At 36.9% G+C, this 22,579-nt stretch overlaps 1 protein-coding gene across 2 annotated transcripts; it reads left to right on the forward strand.

Annotated features, from left to right (window-relative positions):
* The first annotated feature begins 872 nt into the window (after nucleotides 1–872).
* On the forward strand, nucleotides 873–21,193 carry heatr6 (HEAT repeat containing 6). 2 transcript variants are annotated; one of them, XM_077194979.1, is made up of 20 exons: nucleotides 873–1,220; nucleotides 2,506–2,613; nucleotides 2,693–2,833; nucleotides 2,913–3,028; nucleotides 4,859–4,973; nucleotides 5,382–5,483; nucleotides 5,618–5,764; nucleotides 8,158–8,420; nucleotides 9,168–9,345; nucleotides 9,419–9,625; nucleotides 11,025–11,124; nucleotides 12,820–13,163; nucleotides 13,249–13,371; nucleotides 13,473–13,562; nucleotides 14,149–14,283; nucleotides 14,387–14,509; nucleotides 15,484–15,608; nucleotides 15,695–15,791; nucleotides 17,142–17,346; nucleotides 20,343–21,193. In XM_077194979.1, the coding sequence occupies exons 1-20, from the start codon at nucleotides 927–929 to the stop codon at nucleotides 20,963–20,965; spliced, it is 3,636 nt and encodes a 1,211-aa protein (XP_077051094.1). In that variant the 5' UTR covers nucleotides 873–926; the 3' UTR covers nucleotides 20,966–21,193. The 2 variants fall into 2 exon arrangements, with proteins under 2 accessions (XP_077051094.1, XP_077051103.1); XM_077194988.1 differs by having other exon boundaries at nucleotides 896–1,220; nucleotides 8,167–8,420.
* Nucleotides 21,194–22,579: the final 1,386 nt, after the last annotated feature.

A 22,579-nucleotide genomic window follows, 5' to 3' on the forward strand; every position in this document is an offset into this window, starting at 1 on the left:
GGTCAATCACATTACAAACTTTGATTCTGAAGTATTTATTTGAAAATCTGACAAGACAAAGGTACATGACTTCACAGCTTTGAGTGAAAGAACTACAATCCCATTAAGCATTATGATAATATATTTTTTTTTTCACGGGAGGGTGTAGGAGGCGCTAAAGTGGCTGATTTTGCCCCCAAACTATATAATTACTAGGAAATTATAACACGTGCCAAGTGCGTGAAAATGTGGATTTCCCAGTGTAACAGTCTAGTTGCCTAGAATAATAGTTTCATTGACAATTAGTTGGAAATGTGTACTGTGGCAAGAAGAACCTGTGTAACGTTACAGTAGTGGAAACGCGTTTTTTTTAAAGGTAGAGCGCAAATTGCCTTGAGAAAGTGCACAACCCAAGTTGTCTTGAACTTCAAAGACGCTTAAGTTATTTGGTATAATTTAATTTGGTGGTCCGAATCAAATGTGGTGTTAAATGAGCGCATTTTCGTGCATAAAATAATTTCAATCATATTAAATATTTTAATCTATGAACAGTAACAGTCTTAATAGTCACTTACATTTACAGGGGAAAAAATAAAATGTTACTGTTGTTCAGATAAGTTGTGTTCCTGCAGAACATTCTGCCTCTGTCCTGCTTTACTAACGAATTGTGTGAAGTTTATATTGTAACATTTATATACCTTACTATAACTTTTTGCCACACAATGTAGGGCAAAAAAATAAATTTAGTATGACTGAATGGTAAATTACCTAGAGATAATATTAGGTAGGTAGCTAGCTAGCTGACCAGCATAGATGGTATGGAAAGTTAATAGGAAGCGTTTGGAACAAATTTTAAAAGACTTTTCATTTAAAAATGACGACTTCCGATTGACCCCGGAAGTGGTTCATGGTTACCATAGTAAAACCACTATTTTGACCCCGTAAAGATGGCCGGTAAGGTAACGCTTTTTGAGACGAACTTAAGTTTTCCTTCTAATCGCAACACAAAGGGTTTTCAGTCCGCCTCGCCCGATACACCAAGGTTTGTCCCTCAGTCAAAGTCACAGCATGAGCTGGACGGTTCTGCGCAGGCGCAGGATCAGATCTGTCGCTGCTATGAGAAACTCCGATCTCTGAGACCGTCTGACAGCGCGACTCTGAAAACTGAGCTCAATTCACTGTTCGACCAGCTCATCTCAGAAAACTACAGCAGCAGCAACCATGACAACATTCATCCAGAGGTAGGATCAGACTAATGCTGTTTTTCTCAAAGCTTTCGAGCTCAGACAAGCTCCCAAAACATTGTAACTTAAGTCCCCCTACATAGACTAACATGTCTAAGCATCGCTTGAATGTTTGCCTGAATCTTATGGCTAGGAGGATGCTCAGGCATGCTGCCTATGTATACAGGTTTTGAGACACAACCTTGGCAAATTATTATACCAAAATGTATCATTATACAACAAACGACACAAAACAAGATATAAACTTGCACGTTCGAAGAAATGAGCAGAACTTGTATATCAACTAGGGCTGGAAAAAGATTAGTCGCGATCAATCGCATCCAAAATAAAAGTTTGTGTTTACATAATATATGTGTGTGCACTGTGTATAATTATTTTGTATATTTATAAATACACACACATGCATGTATATATTTAAGAAATATTTGCATGTATATACTGTATATATTTATTTATAATTTATATTATATATAAATATATATTTTTTATATATAAATATAATTTTTTTCTTATATGTATACATGCATGTGTGTGTATTTATATATACAAAATAATTATACACAGTGCACACACATATATTATGTAAACACAAACTTTTATTTTGGATGCGATTAATCGCGATTAATCTTTTCCCAGCCCTAATATCAACATAAATATATTGATACAAAAAACGAAATGTTAAGACAAATTCATGTATATACTACTCTACCGTTCCTGCGATGCAAAGCTGCATCTTCAACATCATAACTCCAGTCTCCAGTGTCACACGATACTTACGGCAGCCATAGTGCGCCACAACGCCCACCACACACCAGCTTACAGGTGGAGAGGAGACAAAGTGATGAAGCCAATGAGTATATATGAGTATACATTTATACTTTGAGAAGACTGGAGTAATGATGCTGAAAATTCAGCTTTGCATCACAGGAATAAATTACACTCTATTTAATTTAATTTAAATCGTAATAATATTTTACAGCATTACTGTGTTTACTGTATTTTTTAAAACAAAAATAAATGCAGTCTTGGTGAGCATAAGAGACTTCATTTAACATTAAAAAAAAATTCAGACTTTTGACCGGTACATGTATATTTGAACATGTACATATGCATATTTCCATGCATCAAATAATTGAAAATGTAATATAATACATATAAATAATAAAAAAATAGTTTATTTCTACAATTTCCCAAAACATCAGTGAGTCTGTGAGAGGGCATAAATCATTGGTAGTGTCTGTCCAATATTGCTTTTTAAATGACCACCTGTCATCTTTCACAGGTTGTTTGTGAGATGCTTATGCAAGCAAGCCGTCTGGTTCCTATCAGCCAAGAGCATCTCCTCATCAAATTGTGCCAATTGATTCATCAACTTCTAAACCAGCTACAGGTACTTGCACTATGGCCATATATGGATTCTTACCAAGAGGCAAAATCTTCTGAAAAATATCCTGCTTTTGTACTTCCAGGTAATAGTAGATGAGCATACACTTGATTATCTGGTGTCGTACTGCTCGCGTGCTCTGCGCACATGCAGCTCATGGACTCACCCGGATGTGTTGCTTGCCCTCTCGTCACTGGTCTATGGCAATGGATCCAAATGTCAACGGGTAGGAGCGACAAACTCACACTTATTTTTTGTTTATGATATATATAATATATTCATCTTTATTGTGTAACCCTCTCCAGCATCTGCCAGAACTCCTTGGATTGAGTGGTGTTCTGGTGAGCTATGGTGACCCCGTTCAGCCCGACATAGAGCTGCGCCGTTCCGCTGTGCATTGCATAGCTAATCTGTGTCTCAGGTGAGGCAGGTCCTGTGTCTTGGGAATGAAATCATGTCATGAATCAAGCTTTATAACTGGCTGCTATTTAATATCTATTTAAAATGTAAAAGTTAAACTAAAGGCTGAAATACACCACACAACTTTTCGACGCAAGTTGCCGTATGTCAGAGACAGTCTGACAATTTTGGGCGATCGGAGTTGACAGATTTCACTGAAAATTGTTTAGTGTAACATACAAACTTAATTTCTTTAGCTTCAGACTATGATTCCATCCAGTCGGAGGAGATCAAACGGGTTTGATATTTTCAGCCGATTTAAGGACACATTTTGTTTTCACTATTTTACTTTGGTGAGCATACGAGACTTCTTTCAATTAAAAAAAAAAAAAAATTCATAATTATTCCAAAGCTTCTGACTGGTAGACCTGAAAGTGTCTTCAAGTCCTGTGATCCTCAGTTGGCAAGTGTATGATGTCCAGTGTTTTACTTTAACCATTTATAAAGGTTGACAAGTGTATGATGTCTAGTGTTTTAAAATATGTTCAAATTTTAGTTGTGTAGTTTATTCCAGCTTTAAGTTACAAAAGTATTGTGTTCCTATTGGCATGTTTTGTTTCATATTAGTAATTGACTTATGTTCCTAAATACAGCCTAACAAGAAAACGTAAATGATTTCTAATGAATTACAATACACTATTTGGATTAAGGTGTATTGGAAGGGTCAGCAGTGTAATTATAGATGTAATTACAGAAATGAATTATAGCTGTAATTAATTACTTTCAGTTATTTTTCAAATATAAGTAGTACATTGTATCAAATGATTAATTTAAATGTTAATACATTTGGGACAAGTGACACTATTTTATGTAAATAAATAAAAATAATTTTCACATTTTTACATTTAAATATTAATGATGATAAATGGATATTTGTTTTTTTAGATTTGCTTTTCATAATATTACATTTAACAGTGTTTAATACTGTATTTAATATGTATTATATTTATTATGCATTATACTGTTTTTAAATATTAACTTTGAGTGTTAGATGTTGGTAGTCTCAATATAAAAATAGATTAAATGATCATGCATAATTAAATATTAAATTTCAGCTGATATCAATCAAAATAAAACTAAAAATCAGCTCAAATATCAGCTGATTACTGATATGGAACCAATATATCATGCATCCGTTCATTTCAGTTTTTTTCAAAAATCTGTTATTTATACAATTTAAAAAAAAAAACAGAGAGACTCGTCTGCAGAGTTAAAGGAATAGTTCACCCAAAAATGAGAATTTGGTCATCATTTACTCGCAGTCAAGTTGTCCCAAACTTGTATGTTTTTCTTTATTTTGCTGAACACAAAAGAAGATATTTGGAAGAGTGTCTGTAACCAAACTGCTGACAGTAGCCATTGGCTTCCATAATATTTTGGTAACACTTTACAATAACATGAACTAAAAATGAACAATACTTCTACAGCATGTTTTAATCTTAGTTTATGTTGATTTCAACATATAATACATTGTTAAAATCAAAGGTTGTATTTGTGAACATTAGTTAATGCAACGTGAGCAAACAATGAACAGCTGTATTTGTATTAACTAACATTAACAAAGATTAATAAATAATGTAACAAATGTATTGCTCATTGTTAGTTCATGTTCATTTAATACATTACCTAATGTTAACTAATGAACCTTATTGTAATGTGTTACCATGTTTTTTTTCATACTATGGAAGTAAATTGCTACCGTCAACTGTGGAGTTCTAATCGTTATTAAAGTCACATCGTTCTTTGTGTGAACAGGCCTTTACAGTGAAATGTCGATTTGGTTGTGTGCTAGTGTTCCCGGTCAGCCGTATTTAGAGGAGCCATATAAAGGTGTATGCTATGGAATCCTCCTGCGGACACTGCAGTCTCCCAAACCACCTGATGTGGAGGACATTGTCTTCTGTTCAGTCAGTACTGCATGTTTTCTGATGCTGCTAGAACTCAAGCTGCGGTCACATTAGCCAAAGTAGACAAAGTCCAATTTCTATTGTCAATAGTGTAACAATGTGTGAAGCAAAACTCACACTGTCACTTTCAAACCAAGTAGCTTTCTGCTGGTCAGTGTGGAAAATTCATGGCAACTTGAATGTGTGTAAAATCTGCGTGCGAAAATTTTTCGCCCTCACGCAAAACTTTCTTTCACATGGATTCCTATTGAAATGAATGGATTTTGTCTGAAAATTTTAGCAAAAAGCAACGGTAAATGTGACCACACCTTCACTCAAATCACTTTGGTTGCTGTAGACAAACTGTTGGTTCTTCATATTTTGTCTTATTTGTGTACTATAAAAAGTTTCCCATTGCTTCCGTTTCAGTTATTGCAGAGTGCTCTGAAGGGAATGCAGTATTTTCTCAATGGTGGAAAATGGAAAGCCATTCCAAACCAGGATCTGGGCACCTTATTGGCTGTGCTCAAAGTATGCATTGCATTCTATTCATGTTTAAAGGAGTAGATGTACAGATTGGTAATACAGTTCAAAAGGGAGCTGAATTGATAAGTCCAGGGAAGCTAATTGTGTCATCACTGATAATTGTCTCGTGTCCTTGGCAGAGATTCATGTTCTACGGGCTGCCAGGAATAAGTGTGGAAATGCCACAGGTGTTGTACCCCGCTCCTCTCCCTCAGTACGAGACTGTTTCCGCTGCAAAACCTGAAGCCTCACTAGACTCAACTGTGCAGAAAAAAACTGCTGCAGGGGTAGGTGGCAAGAACATTCGGGTCGTGTACCCGTGTCAGAAATGCAAGTATAAAGTAGGGATGTCGCGTGTAGTTCTGTTTTGGTTTTGGTTCTGTATTCCCTTTGCTTGTTGTGATACCTACTCCCTGAGTTTTCCTGTGCCATTTGGATATTATTATCTATTAAAGGACAGTTTGCTCTGATAATTTCGGTCATCGTGAATCCAAAAAGGATTTTAATTAAACCATATTGTTGATGAAAATAATACGAGAACAATAAAAATGCTGGTTATTATTAAAAATGCATCAATGTTTTGAAAAAGAAATATCTAAATTTTATACGTAATACTGTTTCAAATAAGAGCGTTGTTGTTTGAGCTGCGTACGCTGAAGCTGAAGAGCTGAATGAACACCGGGAAACTTAAGCTCTTTGTTAGCTGGTTATGCGTCCAATGAGTTTAATCGGATATTTATGCAACTTAAACATATTACAAGTTATGACTGCACAAAATGACGCAAATCCCCAAGTGAACTCAAACTAAGTTACGTGCTAGTCAGAAGGTATTACTCCTGTTGTGGATGCGCTCTTCCCATAACTGCGTGAAGAAACATCCCAAAAACCCAAAGAATTCACTACGTTTTATTACAATAGTGTTCTCATTATAATGTAATGGATATGACAGACGCAATCATAGTTATTAATGTTGTGCGTTGCTGTTTGAGCTGCATGTGCTAAAGCTGAAGATGATCACTGCTAAACTGAAGCGCTTTACTACCGCGTTTATCAACTTAAAGGTGCAGTGTGTGATTTTTAGCGACATCTAGCGGTTCGGCTGCGAGTTTACACTAAGGGCTCAGCCCACTGCTCACCCCTCCCTTTCGAAGAAGCTACGGTGCCTGAAACTGGACAAACATATCGTCGTCTGAGACAGCAGAGAATAGCCAGAGTAAGCCAAGAGTGTGTAACATTGTCACTGTTTCTGTACCACAGTCCATTATAAACCATATCATGGATAAAGTTTAGAAAGCCATAGTCAGGTGAGGATCAAGGGTCTTAATATATAATATAATAATAGTAATCAGCTGATTGTGTCACAAACGTAACCAGCACATTTCCCCCCACATAGCAAACCCATAATACAGCGGGGGAGAAGAAACACATGAAACTATGCAACTATATATTTTCTAACAGGGTAGTAAAAGTTTAGCTTGCTAAATATGAGCTATTATTGTGGCTGAGCTGGTTAAAGCGTAAAGCCTTGTTTAAACTCGACGCGTCCGCATGAGCCCAAAGGTTTGCGCGGCAAAATGGCATGATTGTAACAGCGCGCGCGCCTCGCATCCCCTAGACACCACTTACTACACACAATAGGTGTGTAACTTTTTTTCTCTGATTTTGAAAACTCTTCGCGATCGACTTAAAATGCTTCCAAGATCGACGGGTTGGTGATTCCTGTAACTGTTTTACGGTCAATGACAAGAGTACTAATCAGCTGTCTCACGAACGTAACCAGCACATTTATCCCCACATAGCAAAGCCATAACACAGCGAGGGAGAAGAATTAAGTTACATGAAACAATCCAACTACATATTTTACACCACTGACAAGGGAAAAGTCACCACTCACGGTGTTTATGGCTAGCTTCTAGCTTTCTGCGGCTTCTCTTTCAAGGTAGTGACGAAACGCGCTCTGTAACGCTGTTTGTTCGATGTCGGCTACGGTAGAAACATGACGTCACAATATGTCGACCTTCATAGAAGGGGATTCCCGCGGTTATGTAGATATAAATGTCTCATTCTAAGGTAATAAAAACATTACGGTTTATTAAGGAAGTTCTTTATACACCACTGAAAACATAATTATGGATGTCATATTGCATTTCTGTTAATAGATACTCAACATTTTTACACATTGCACCTTTAACCAAAGCATATAAACAAAATAAAAGTGATATTGCTACTTACAATTGCACAGAAGGCTGCGAATGCACAATCGAACTTGACTGTGTTTGTGCAGGTCATGAAGGTGTAACTGCGCACAAAGAATTCACAACATTCTTTTACAGTCGTGTTCTTATTATAATTTTATGTAGCCTATATGAAGGACTTGTGCTGCAAATGTTGCACTTAACTGTATTTTCCTTTTCGAAGTGATTCCAATCATATTTCAAGCAATTCAAAACCATTATGGCAAACAGTGCGCATCTGAAGTGTCTCAGCTGGAGGAAATAATCCATTATTTAGCTTAATCTTCATATCGGGCCAATAACCATAACAATAAAACTGAACATACATTGCCCGGTACTGATGTATGCCGATATATCGTGCATCTCTAGTATAAAGGTTATTGTAAAATCAAGACTGTAACTGTATGATCTACCAGAGGAGGAAAAACTGTATAATTCTACTTTAGTCCCAACAGAACAAGAAGCGTAAGTCCCGTGGGAAAGGGAAGAAAGCTGGAGCCGAGGGAAAGCGAGATGCTGAGGAAGGAGAGGGTGATGAAGTTAAATCTGCCGGAGGTGGAGTAGATCAGAGTGGTTGGTCTCTCGGCTCTCAGTCCTCGAGTGTTACTTCAGCGTCAGGAGCGACTCCGCAGCTCTACCCTTCCTGGAAGAAAGGGAGCTCTGACTCTGAGTTCTCCGACCCTGAGGGAGGAATGCAGTGTAAACTCAGGTATGACTCTCGGACCACTAATGCCAGGAAATTGTTCTTACATTATTAGGTCAAATAATACATTCACAGGTGGTAAATGACCTAGAAAAAGACACAGAAATATTTAAATATGTTTTTTTTTATTTATTTTTTTATTGTTTACATGCTCGTAGAGATTGAGTGTTTTTTTTTGTTTGTTTTTTTAAAGACTAATACTGATAATGTGTATGTGATTTAGTGTCCAGTAACAGATATGCTGATTTTTCTTGTTTAATTTTTTTTTGTATCTATTTATAATTATTAATTTTAAAAAAATACAATTTAATTAAATAACAATGCATAAGCTTTGAATTAATGTTTAATAATTTATAATTCACATTAGTAATATTAATTATGGTTGTTATTATATTCAATTTTTTTGCACTCATTACTTGTCCATTAACTGATACTGTTTTCCTGCTTTGACACAACTGTAATAGTAATTGAAAACCTAAATAGTAATTACAACAAGAGTAAGCAATTGTATATTGTACAACAAATTATTAAAATTTTATTATTATTAATTAAAATAGGCAATTTAATAACAATAAATAACAATTTAATCATTCACAGTAATTGTAATCAATATTATTTAAATTTTTGTTGTTATTATAAATAATTAATTGTTTGCATGTCTTAAGTGTCTGATACTGTGTTTCTGCGCTGACACAACAGTTTTTTGACCTGGATGTAAATGTGTACGTCTATGTTGGTCACTCTCTCGTCTAGGTTGTATCAAGCACGTGTGCGGCAGAGTGCGCTTCAGTGCTTCCTGGCTGTGGTCAAATGTGTTGAGAAACGAATCCTCTATGGCTACTGGTCTTCCTTTGTTCCAGATGCTCCTGGGATTGGAGGCCCTCCTCCTCTTACCCTCCTGACCATAGCCCTAAAGGACCCCTCCCCAAAGGTACGCAACTGTTGTCCATTTAGTTTCTGACATCAGCTAAATGTAGCCTTTGACGTACTCCATTTGCTCCTAGGTGCGAGCAGGCTCTCTGCAGGTTCTGTCTGCTCTTCTGGAAGGTTCTCGACAGTTCCTCTCCACCGCTGAAGACACCAGTGCGCCGCGCCAAGCCTTCACTCCTTTCTCGGCCACATTAGCTGCCAGTGTCAGAGAGCTGCACCGCGGCTTGCTGCTAGCGCTCGTAGCGGAGTCCTCCTGTCAGACCCTCACACAGGTCTTAAAGGTAACAGAACACACACTCATGACAGTGTTGTTTACTACAAATAAAATGATTAACCCTGTACAGCCTGACATAAGAAATAACAGTTTGGAGATTTAACAGTATACTGAAACTTTGGGGGGCAAAAAAGGTTTTGGAAGGCTCTTATGGTATGATATTGGAAAATATGGAGCTCATACTTTAAGAGGAAAGAATAGCTTTGTATTTTTCAGAGCAAAAATATGCATGTTGATATTTATTCAGCCAAAAAGTAAGATCTTTACAACAGTATAGCAGATTACTTGCATAAAATGCATATGAATATCAGTTGTCACTCTATATCTTCCCAATATTATGTTTAATAAGATGATATTTAAATGCTTAGTTTTATGATCAACTCTCTGTATTTTTTATGGTCATGGGCATGACATATAATGCAGCGAAATGCAAAATAATAATAATGATTGAGAGATGTACAAAATAAACGTTCCTCAAAAGCCTAATGTATCATATTTGAAACTCACATTTTAACATGTTTCTTTCAAAAAAAAATGATGTATTGATAATCAAGCAAACCTCAGTTGGTTCAGTCCTGTAAATGTTCATATTCAAATATTACAAACAATATAAAAGTGATTCTTACATTTCCTTTATAAAAATCAGAAAAGATTTCACAGCAAAAAGGCACGTGTACCACGACCTGATGATGGACAGTTTTAAAAGGACAGTAAAAGGTCATTTACTTGCTAAAAAATGTATGAACTATCAATCAGACATCAGAAGTCATGTAGTAGATTATGTACAACAGGATTTTCAGCAAAGGTTTGATTATGTTCAATATTTAGAGGCCTTAGAAATTTGTTTATCAAATTATACTTTATAGTGTTTAAATTCACTTTCAGTAATTGGAAAAAAAACTCAACTAAATAAAATTAAAATATTAAACGAAAAACTTAAATATGAAATGTTGCCGTGGCAACTAACTGAAATAAGTTAACTGAAATAAAAATGAAGCTCTATAGAAATATGAAAAAACTAATAAAAATGACAAAAGCACGTACATTTTTTAAACTAAAATGAAAACTAAAAAACAAATCTAAATATTAATAAATCCTATAAATAATACTTTAAAATAACACTAACTCACATGCAGTGGCCTCGGAATAATGCCTGACCTGAAAACTTACTTCAGCCATTTTGCAATTACCAATTTCTCCCAAAGTCATTTGGCTCAGATCAACTACACTTGTGGTTACTCTGCTAAAACTTCACAACTATATCATTACTATGAACTTGATCCATACAAAAATATTCCATCAGAGGAATATAAGGTGGTTTGGTCAGCATTTGCTGTTTTTCTAGGGGATACAAGTGTTTTTCTCCACAAAGAGTTTTTGAACAGGATTTGTGTTTTGTCTTCTAGTGCCTTGCACACCTGGTGTCCAACGTGCCCTATAACCGTCTCAGACCGGGCCTGCTGAGCCCACTGTGGAAACAGATCCGTCCATATATACGCCACAGAGGTACTGTTACAGGATGCTGCAGTTATACTATTAAAGGCTTAGTTCACCCAGATTTTCAGAGCAGACCTGAGGTTTCTGTGCCTCTGTTCAAAGTCCTGGTAGCCAAAACTGAGAAGATCCATAAAGGTCATAATGGTGTCATAAAATTAATCCACATGAATCAAGCCGTTTACTCTTGTGAAGATATACAATCACTTTATATGATGAACAGATTGAATTTGGGCCTTTATTCACATATACTTGTTGCACACACAAGCTTCAGTGTTTACCATGTGCTATTCGCTCTACGCATGTGTGTTTTGGTTACCTTAAAAATATCTTAATTTGTGTTTTTAGGTTAAAGGGGTCCTATTATGGGCTTGTATAAAGTTTTGATTTTGTTTTTGGGGTGTACTAGAATGTTTTCATGCTTGATTGTCTTGGAAAAAACGCATTATTTTTCACATGTTTTAGATTATTACAGATCCTCTCTCCCCAGTCTGGTTGAACGCATTGTTTTTGATGAAGCTCCTCCTTCCGAAATACGAAATGTGCTGTGATTTGTTAGCTTGCCCAGTGTGTTGTGATTGGCAGCGCTTAGCTCGTGTTCGGGAAATGCCTTGCCCCTTCATAACCTCAAGCTCTACTCAGATGTAAATATTAACGATGGCGTCAATTTCAAACCATTTCGAGCTCGATTCAGACCCTTACAATGTTAACGAACAAGAGGATTGTGCTGAACGGATTTCAAGCACAGATTTCACAGGACTTTTCAGAGGGGTATGTTTTTTTTGGTCATTTTCTTATAGATACGATGTTATTCACCATTTAATCATATTTGTCGGAAAGCTACAATAATTAAATTACAATACTGTAATGTTAGTTAGCAGGCTAGCGGAGGCAAACCTTTGCCTTTCTTTTACATCATAGCTATCATAGCAACTACATAAAGCTTCTAATTGGAACTGTTAATGGAAAACACAACTACAAATAATAAGACATACTTAGAAGTTGTGATCCACAAAAAACAGATTGTCCCAAAAAAATGGGAATGGCTCCGTCTTTCAGTAGAAGCTTTTGTGTGTATAGCCTGCATTGTACTCTCTTCAGGAAGCTGCTCCCCATAAAATGTGCAGCGCACAGACAAACGTTGAGGTTATAATGTTGAGAAACAGTGTTAAAAATACATTTTAACCTCTCTAAGTTCGTCAGCTTAAGGACCAACCTTTTCCGGCGACAACTCCCTTTCCTCTTGTCTATAGCAGCCCAATATGGCCTCACCCCCTTTGTTGCGTGTTCCCGGGGGCAGGGTTTATGTACATTTTAGGGTCCGTGATGTCACCTACCCGAGAAGAAGCTTGTTGTAGTCCCTACCAGCCGTTTGGTGTAGTCCTTAAAAAGCGATTTCTGTTAAAGAAAATATCTCCCTTTGCATTGAACTTTGAGCGTCGTAACTTTGCAGATGTTGTTTATGTAAAACAGCAACATTACACACTAACTAAAGTTTAAAAAGTTAAATCATAATCAAGGACCCCTTTAACCAAAGTCTTATGGGTTTGGAACAACATGAGGCTGAGTAAAATGACAAAATTTTCATTTAGGGGTGAACTAGCCTAACCCTTTAAAACTGTCCGGATGTTCAGTGCTTGCCCTGATAATTGCTAAAAATCCATCCAGTTCAAACATTCGCAATCCCGTCTCTTCCTCCCATGTTAGATGTGAATGTCCGCGTGTCCTGTCTCACCCTCTTCGGTGCATTGGTCTCAACACAAGCCCCCCTCCCTGAGATCCAGCTCCTCCTCCAGCAGCCCGGATCCACATCGGCCCTCAACACCCCCGGCGTCAGGACCCCGCAGGAGCTCTCTCACAACTGGAGACGTCCCGGTACCTCGTCTCCTGGAGGAGCGGTTGAGGGGGGTCCGGAGGGGCCGTGCTGGCTATCACAGCTGTGCGTGAGTCTGGTCACGCAGCCTCGTGAGGAACCGTACTCTGATAGTGACGCGGGGGGGTCTAGCGGAGCATCGCTGGAACCTTCACCCGTTCGACTTGAAGCCCTGCAGGTGAGTGATCCGTCCGTGAGGATGTGAAGCATTTGTGCTTCTTGAAATGCTTGTCTTTGATTTGTTCGCCTGTGGTTTATTTCAGGTTTTGGCTCATCTGGTTAAGGGTTACTTCTCATTGGCTCAGACATCTCTGTTGGAGTTGGGGCAACTCAGTGCCCGCTGTCTCGCAGAGCAAGAGCCATCCGTGCAACTTCATGGCGCTAAAGTACCAGATCTTAATCTTTTTAATTTCCTGTTTCATAAATGGTGCTTGTTAAGGGAAACATCGCTATTATTATAATAATTATTATCTGTTACTTTCCCAAGCTTCTGGAAGAACTGGGAACAGGCATTATCCAGCAGTACAGAGCTGATGCCAACACTCCACAAAGTGCCAAACTTGTGCCCGTATGCCAGGTTGTAAATTATTTTATTTTTTTGTCAAATTCCTCCTTCAGATATTAGACCGATTATTAATCGGTACATATTAAATAAGTGGCAAGAAGAGTGGATTATGTGCAAGAATTATAAGCTATATAAAACTCATCCGGAAATTACAAACAGGTGTTTTATCAGACTTGATCTAGTGGTCTTCACCAGATGTCGTATAGGTCATACAAGTTTGACCCATGCTTTTTTGCTTAAAGGTTAAGACCCAACTATATGCATGTTTTGTAAGATTCCCCTAACTGTTAAACATATTTTATTAGATTGTCCTGGACTTAATACAAGTAGAATGCTTTTTTATGAAGTTACCTCACAAAGATTATGCGTGAGAAGGTTTTGGATTTTTTTTATCATATGTTAATTTTTAAAAAATCTTGTATAAAATGACTTTGTTTGGTTTTTATTGTATTTATATGTAATTGAATTTTTACAATGAAAATAGCCTTGGATGCTGACATGGCACTAAATAAAACAACCTTTTTTTTTTTTTAACAGTGTATGTGACGTGGTAGAAAACCAAACTGAATTTAAAGATCATTATCTTGATGATTTGCAGGTGGTTCAGTTTTGGTCGGAAGTCTTGAGTGGTCCACTGATCAGTGCCTTACAGAACGAGCAGCATCCCACCCTACAGACCAGTGCGTGTGACACCATCTCCTCCATCTTGCCACAGGCTTTCAGCCAGCTGCCCGTGAGTGTGTTTGACCTCTTGAGTTTCAGGGTGTTCAGGGAGTCGACCATGGAGTTGAGTTATAAAATGTGTTTGTGATATTGGCGTATATGAATACCTCTAGGATAAGACACAAGTGCTGTGTATCACGTTACTGCTGGGACTGACGTACAGCGAGAACTCTCTGGTGAAGTCGGCAGCTGTGAGAGCTCTAGGTGTCTACATCCTCTTTCCCTGCCTGAGAGAGGTACACGATCAGCCTACTCGTATAATCAGAGCTTCACTTCTCATTTTTAATTATTTATTTATGTATTTATTTAATCATTCATTTTAATTTTTTTTTTTTTTTTTTAAATGATTTTTTTTTTTTTTTCATTATTTTTAATAATTATATTATTTATTTATTTTTACAAATCATTCACCCACATCCTTCCCTCAGGTCATTCCAAGACCCTAGGACTTTTATCGCACTTGAACCACAAATACACACCAAAAAAAAAAAGAAAATAATGGATTCGAGGAGTTTAATGGTTGAAATTTAAAAACGTAACCTATCCTTCCATCTCGGGACAATTTTACCCCCTTAGGAATGACTGTAATGCGAGGAATGCTTCAGTACACAATTCAAACTAAAAATGCTAAAACTTTAACAAAAAATGATTTTATAATGCCTACATGTGTATCTGAATGCTTACTGAAGAGAAACAGAATGTAGGTCCCAGCGGAACAGCTCAGTTGCTCCAAATACATCGATAAGGCCATCTAGTGGCGAGAGTCATGAAATTTCATGTTATATTATTTTTTTCCCACAAGAGGTCTGCAAAAACACCCAGTGTAAGATATTTTGAGCTGAATTGAAAGGGTTATGTATGAAATTGAGTTATTTTTGAATCTAAGTTGAAAGAATGTGAGGAATGTGCTTAAGTTACTATTTATTTATTTATTTATTTATCAAATCTAGTAATGTAACGGTAAATAAAATAAAAAAGAACACAAAAATCTCCAAAAAAATTGCATTCAAAAATTTAGTATAATTTAAGGGCATCGGGTAATTTTGACCCACGAGGGAAAGATGTGTTACAAAGTGCGAGTGAAAGATGAGGGTTAAATATATACATTTACAAGTTTAACTATAAGTAAATCCACCTTCATCCAACTCAAAAAATAGTGCCCATCTCAAAAGGATGATTGATTTAACATTTATTTTTTTGGAAACCACAGGATGTGATGTTTGTGGCCGACACGGCTAATGCCATCCTCACCGCTCTGGATGACCGCTCACCTAACGTCCGTGCGAAGGCGGCCTGGTCTCTCGGCAACCTCACCGACACGCTCATTGTCAACATGTGAGAGCGGTCACATCTATGTGTATGTGTTTTCTCCATAAATCTCGCAGACTGATGCTTTTCCTTTGCTCATCTGTTGTTCTCAGGCAGTCAGTGGGACTGGAGTTTCAGGAGGAGTTCTCTGATATGCTGCTGCTGAACATGTTGAGATCTGCCACTAAAGCTTCAGGAGATAAAGACAGGGTGGGTACTTGTTTTACATTTTTTTATTAGTGAGGCCAAAAAGTGTTTTACATATACTTTGTTTAACTTTCTACAAGTATCAAGGCAGAAGCAATTTTGTGACTATGCTAAATTATACAAACATTTAAGTAGATTTTGGGACTAGGACTGCCTGATATATACTGGTTTTGGAGAGAGTGAGACATTTGTTAAAATAAGATGTTTTATTAGGGCAGATGTTATCCCAAAACCCCCCTCACATTTTAAGGGAAAATGTTACAACGTTCATAACCTTGAAAGTTATCAAATTAAATGTCAAATATTTATAGCTGCTCAAGAAGAATTTCTTATTATCACAGTTGTTGTTGTTTTTTGTCCGGATTCTTTGTTGAAGAGAGTTCAAAATATCAGCATTTATATGAAATATTAATCTTTTGTGACATTATTAATGTTTTAACTGTCACTTTTGACCAATTTAATGCATCCTTGCTGACTACAAGAATTATTTTTTTTCAACAACAACAAAAAAAAAAAATTCTTACCCACACTTTTCACCAGTAATGCATATTTACATATAGTTTAAACAGCTTGGCTATTGTTGTTACTTTTAGTGTAACTACTTTAAATTATCTGTAACTTTTAGGTTTCCATTTTAGCATTCCATTTGTTTCCAAATTTATTGTCATTATTTTATCAGTTGATATTGGATACGTAAAGTTCTATTTTATTGACATTTAACTGGACATTTACCTGATTTAACCCATTAAAGACCACCTTTTCTTGTAGAGTAACAGTGTCCCTTTATGAGTTGCTTTGTAAATGTAAATCTGTGCATTCGTGCATAAAGATTAGTTTAAAGAAATAGTTCACTTAAAATAAACATTTACTCGCCCTCAAGTTGTTTCATACCTGTATGAATTTCTTTCTTCTGATGAACACAAAAGAAGATATTTTGAAGAATGTCTACTATGGAAGTCAATGGGGTCCATCCACTGTTTGGTTACCGACATTCTTCAAAATATCTTCCTTTGTGTTCAGCAGAAGAAAGAAATTCATACAGGTTTGAAACAACTTGAGGGTAAGGAAATTATTTAAGTGGACTATTCATTTAAATATATCACTTGAAAGAACTTTACTAATTACTGCTGTAATGAAAACACATTTCAGTCCTTAATTGCTATTCTAATGCTCATTTATCTATCTATGATGTTATCAGCCATAACATTTACTTATCAGCTTATCAGTTACATTTTGAATATTGCTGCATCCTCATTAGGGGCAGAAACAAAAGCCATCTTTTCATAATGTACCATAGAGTAATGCTGTAAAGTAGAATGAACTCCTAGAAGATAAGAGTTTCCTGTGTCGCAGGTAAAGAGCAATGCTGTCCGTGCGCTCGGCAATCTGCTTCACTTCCTGCAGCCGGTGCACCTGGGAAAGCCTGTGTTTGAGCAGCCTCTGCAGGAGGCCATGACGGCACTGATCGAGACGGTTAGAGGAGATGCTACCATGAAAGTGCGCTGGAATGCCTGCTACGCACTGGGCAATACCTTCAGAAACCGCAGCCTGCCTCTAGGTGAGTGAAAAAACAACAACTTTTTGCAATGATTAGTGGTGTTTTTTAAGGAAGAAATCACATCGCTTATTCTTGGGTTAGGGATTGTGGCAAATCTCTAATCCTGAATATAAAACTTCTGCATAACTCATCTGTCATGTTTATGCTGTGTAGACAAATGATACCTCAAATCTTTTGGCATGTTGAGGAGAGGTATGATGATAAATTTCAGGATGCATACATCTAAAATATGTCAGGGTGATGTAACTAACTGTCCTGAAATCAGAATGAAGAAAAAACATTTAAATGTATACAATTCTTTAATTTTAAAAAAGCATTAAGTTAACTCCTTCACTGCTTAATTGTAAAACTTTTGCCCACCCAGTCAAATGATTTTTTTTCCCGCTGAAAACAAAATAATTGTGAATTAATAATACATAATAAAGTTTTTGCCTTGGAAAATAAAAATGTTTTTTTGAAAATAATGATTAAGATTGTGTACAGTCACATGTTTTAAAAGTGTAAGGAAATTATGTTATTACTTTTTACTTGGTTACATCGCTTTATATTGAATTAGTTCATTAGTAAAAACTTTTTTTGAAAATGATATAAAAGTTTTTCAAAACATTTTAATTAAAAAATGGACATTTACTGTTTTATTATGGCCAATCTTAAGCCCAAAGTATACTATTTTTACCAAATGAATTAGAGCTGCACAATTAATCGTTAAACAATCTCGATTCAAGCACCCACCTGATCATATTCATAAATGACAGCGATTCTGCTATGTCCATTTAACATTTGACATTATAACATCACAGCAGAACATTAAAATCTGTGTTCATGCTGCCGCTGATCCAGAGAGAGCATTTGTCATGTGTGGGTATGGCCATTTCTGAAACAGGTTCACAAACAGTCTTTTCAGCTTCACAGTATCATTATTTCTGTTACAATATGAAAATTAATGAACGTTAATGAATGTAATGAAAATTATTACAGTTAAAACTAATGTTTTTTTTTAAACAAAAAAATTGTGATTCTCAATTTATTCAGAATCGTGCAGCTGTAGTAAGCGTACAGTGTGTGTGGCGAAAGCATAGTATGTGCACATTGTTCATCAATTTTCTAACCATGCAAACTCTTCTGCTTATTTTTTCGCTTAGCTCACACGTGCAATAATTAGTTGGTCCACAAGGTGGCACCCCTGGCCCGGCCCATTGTTTCATGGTTTAAAGATAAATAGAGAGAAAAAAACTACTGGAGACTGCAGCAACAGTAAATGCCCGCGTTGAGCACTTGTGTTACCCACAACTCTGGTTTAAACAAGGACAATTTTTGGGAAACTGGGAAAAACTGAGATGAAACTTTCTAGTGTGCCCTTTCAAATGAAGTAAACTTTTAAAGGTTTTGCATTCAACTGTACTTGTATGCTAAGTGTTTGCAAGTGAAAACTGAAGTATACTTTGGGCTTTATTTGTCAATCACCTTCTAGAGATCAGAATATCATAGAGGATTGGGGGTGGGTTAATTTAGCCAAGTAAGTAACCACATGACATTGAGCTAAAACTGCGGTCATGCCATCTCATATTTACCGTAATTACGAGATGACAACGTGTGATTTTCTACTCAGAACCGTTGTAACACATTCTCACTCCCAACTCGTCACATATTGACGGTTGGTCAGGACCCCTCGGCATCACTTTTTAATGCACAGGGAACCCGTTTAGTGTCATTTTTCGATGTGCAGGGTAGGGTACTCCATTGCTTTTTTAAATGAGAAAGGTGGTTTCTGGTTACGGTCATAGAAAACAATGTTTTTGGATTTTAAGGAAGTGGCGCTGCGCAGCTTTTCTCTCAGTGAGCGACCCTTTTTACACATTGTTTTGCTAATGTTTGAGGCTCCTTTTAGGCAATCACAACCCACTAAATCGGCTAGTGTGATGATATGCGTTACCCGCCACAGTGGACTCTCGCCCGCATTTGGCAGGTTGGCGGGTGTACATTTCAAACCTTGGCTGAAAATGATCCCGTTCCATGAACGCACACAGTTATATCTAATTCAAAGATACACCCGGCTGTTTAGCATGACGTAATTGGTCACAAGACACACAAGAGCCAATGCCATTTCACAATCAAAGCTTCTTCGAGCGGCAACTTTTTGATGTGTGCACAGGTTCTATGGCGGATGGGCACGGTGACCACTTTTGAGTCTGTTCTTCACACAAATCAATTGTTTTGGGCTCAGAACACTTGGAATATTTGTACTTTTTATGACCCTTTCGCACTGGGTAGTTCTAGGAACTAGCCACCACAGTAGTTCCCTGATAACTAAAGGTTTCATCTTCCTGGTTGCATTCCCACTTCCAGTAGGAACTCTGAAGTGATGTAAGCTGGACTTGTTGTTACTTTTATTTTGACAGAGCAGCAGACTTTTATTTTGACGGCACTGAGAACGCCAGAGCCTGAGCACACAGTACTCGCATTCTCCGTGTTCATTAGTTTACTATCCGTTTAACATTCCTGTCTAATACGTTATTAGATAGAACTGTTATAAAAAAGTAGACAGTATTTGAAAGACTATTAGCGTTTGCCGTGTCAATATATAGGCTATAATCTGTGTGTGTACACGGCTTTTTTTTTTTTAAATGGCAGTGTACACTAAAGTCACTGGTAGTTCCTATTGTTCTGCTTTAGACTACTCTGAAGTAGGTGCTAATTAAGTTCCCCCAAAAAGCGTTCCTAGAATTAAAATCATTCCTAGTTCCTGCGTTGCGAAAACGCCAAAAAGCGGGTACTTCCACCAATAGTTCTAGGGAACTATCCCCCTTATTTGACGAGTTGGTAGTTTTGGCTTTTCTGTGGTCTTTCTTTCTTGGCTTTTTCTACTTCCATGGTACAAGTAAAAAGTGTTCGCATCCTTGTAAAACTTGCAATTACAAGAAGTCAGAATCTGGAAGTAATTACAGTTATTCTGACATGTTGTGAACGCACCTTAACACACACCACTTTCCTCGCAGGTTCTGCTGTCTGGTCGAAGGAAGCTTACTCTGCCCTATCCTACGTCGTCACTTCCTGCAAGAACTTCAAAGTACGCATCAAATCCGCCGCCGCGCTTTCTGTTCCCTCAACGCGAGATTGCTACGGTGATGTTCACCAGTTTGCAGAGGTGTGGCAAGCTTTGGCTCAGGCCCTCGAACACAGTGAAGATACGGAAGACTTCCTTGAGTATCGATACTGTGCTAGTTTACGTTCACAGCTCTGCCGTGCTCTCCTGCACCTCCTGTCCGTATGCCAGCCTGAGGACCTTCCAGCGCTGAGGGCATCACTGAGTGACCAATCCAGGCCAGTACTACAGGACTTCCTGGTTCGTTACCTTGGTGATAAGGACTTGGCTTTGGTTGCCGGCATTGACGGTCCTGCAGGGGAGGAGGCAGTGGATCACACGGCGCCTGAAGATGGGTTGATGGTGCTCAACGACACACTGACCAGGCTGAAGGGGCCGCTAGAAGACACAGTGTTGGACCACAGTGAGGATCTGAAGACTGTGGTGAGTTTCCTTGAGGATGTAGTGAGGAACTTTGAGGAGATAAAAGAATCAGACAGCAACGATTCCTCCCTTCAGTTTAGCAAATCACCATAGTGAAAGTAAAAATGCACTGATGGAGCCATACGGATTGACTGTCTGACCTTATAACCACCTTTATATTTTATTCAAAATGTATATTTTAAAATATATTTCAAAAGGATCAAAAAACAATTCCTGTTGAGTCTCAAGTTACACTATAAAACTAATTTCACTTGAATGATTTGACCCAAATAAAAACACGCTTGCAGTATATGAGTGAACAAATAAAACAGTTATTGTAAACTCAAGGCTTCCTTTTTTCAAGTTCTCAGTTAAAACTTGATATGAAATATTAATTTAAGAAGGAGATCATCATTCTGGATCATGATGGTTTGTTTTGCATTATTCAATGGGTTTTTTTTAAATACACTGTTGTTACTGTATATTGGACTAATGCAGATATTCAGTTAGCAAAATACTGTACATGCATATAGCATTTAAGAAACATTTCAGGCTTTTTTTGTTGCACATTTCACATTGTAGCAATTTTGAAAATGTCATGGTTGCAACCTCTAAAAGTAGTGCTCACCATTTTCTTTCAAAGCAATTTACAGTCAGTAGCTCCTGTCCCTTGTGGCAACTTTGACTTGGTCTTCACTGTAAAATCTGACATTGTTCTTACTAACTATTGTTTAGTTAACTTTACTTAATCTCTGATAATGTGTTGAACTTACTTAAAAAAAATTAGTAATCTGTACTGTTTGCATGCTATGCCTTCATTACTCAGAAAACACTATTAAACATTACTTGACTGGTTTGAGTACCATTTTGCCAAAAAAAAAAAAAAGAACCAGGCGGAGCAAATGGTTTTTGATGCGGGGCAATTCTTAATAGACTTTTCACTAATTTCTTCCACTTCTGCAGTCATCGTTCTTCATAAATTCATGTTGATTTCCTAAAATCAACCTACAATTTCTCACCATTATTGTGATTAGTGTTCCCTGTGGTTGGGCACTTGGAACTTCATTTATATCATTCTGATTCTCTTCCAATTGATGCAGTGATGCAACATGAAATCACAGTTATTTGATTTCAAAGGAAGTGAAGTAATAATATATAATATACTTATAATAATATACTTAAATTATTTCCATGTTCTTAATGAATGTATTACTGGTTTATAACATAACTATCATGTTTGATAATGATCTTTTTACATTTTAATTGCAAACACTTATGGCATAAACTTTTAATTGGGTTGATATAATCCCTCTATATTTGCGACAGTATCTTGCAATTTTGCTTGAGTCACACAAAGACTTCAACATTCAGCATGCAAACCACAACAATGGTAACAAGTTTTTTTTAAAATTAATTTCATTAATTAGACCATTGCAATTTTATTTGCTGTCTCTTGTCAGTATAAGCCCAATAACGATAGCAAATACAATTTTAATGTTAAAATAAAGCCAAAAATGGTAAAACAAAGCAATTTATTTATTCATGCCGCAATGCACTCTGGGAGTACACTTCCTCAGATCACAGATAGAATTAAGTTGACAAAATTTAAATATATTAAATGAGAAGAACTTGATGTAATTAAGTTATGCTTACTTAAATTAAGGCAACGTGTTTTCACAATTTAATTAAGTAAACTGAACTAATTCATTTTTACAGTGTTCAGTTATA

This window comes from Siphateles boraxobius, unplaced genomic scaffold (assembly GCF_051911475.1).
Source record: "Siphateles boraxobius isolate OS27281-9 unplaced genomic scaffold, OSU_SipBor_1 11, whole genome shotgun sequence".
In the NCBI taxonomy this organism is placed as follows: Eukaryota; Metazoa; Chordata; class Actinopteri; order Cypriniformes; family Leuciscidae; genus Siphateles; species Siphateles boraxobius.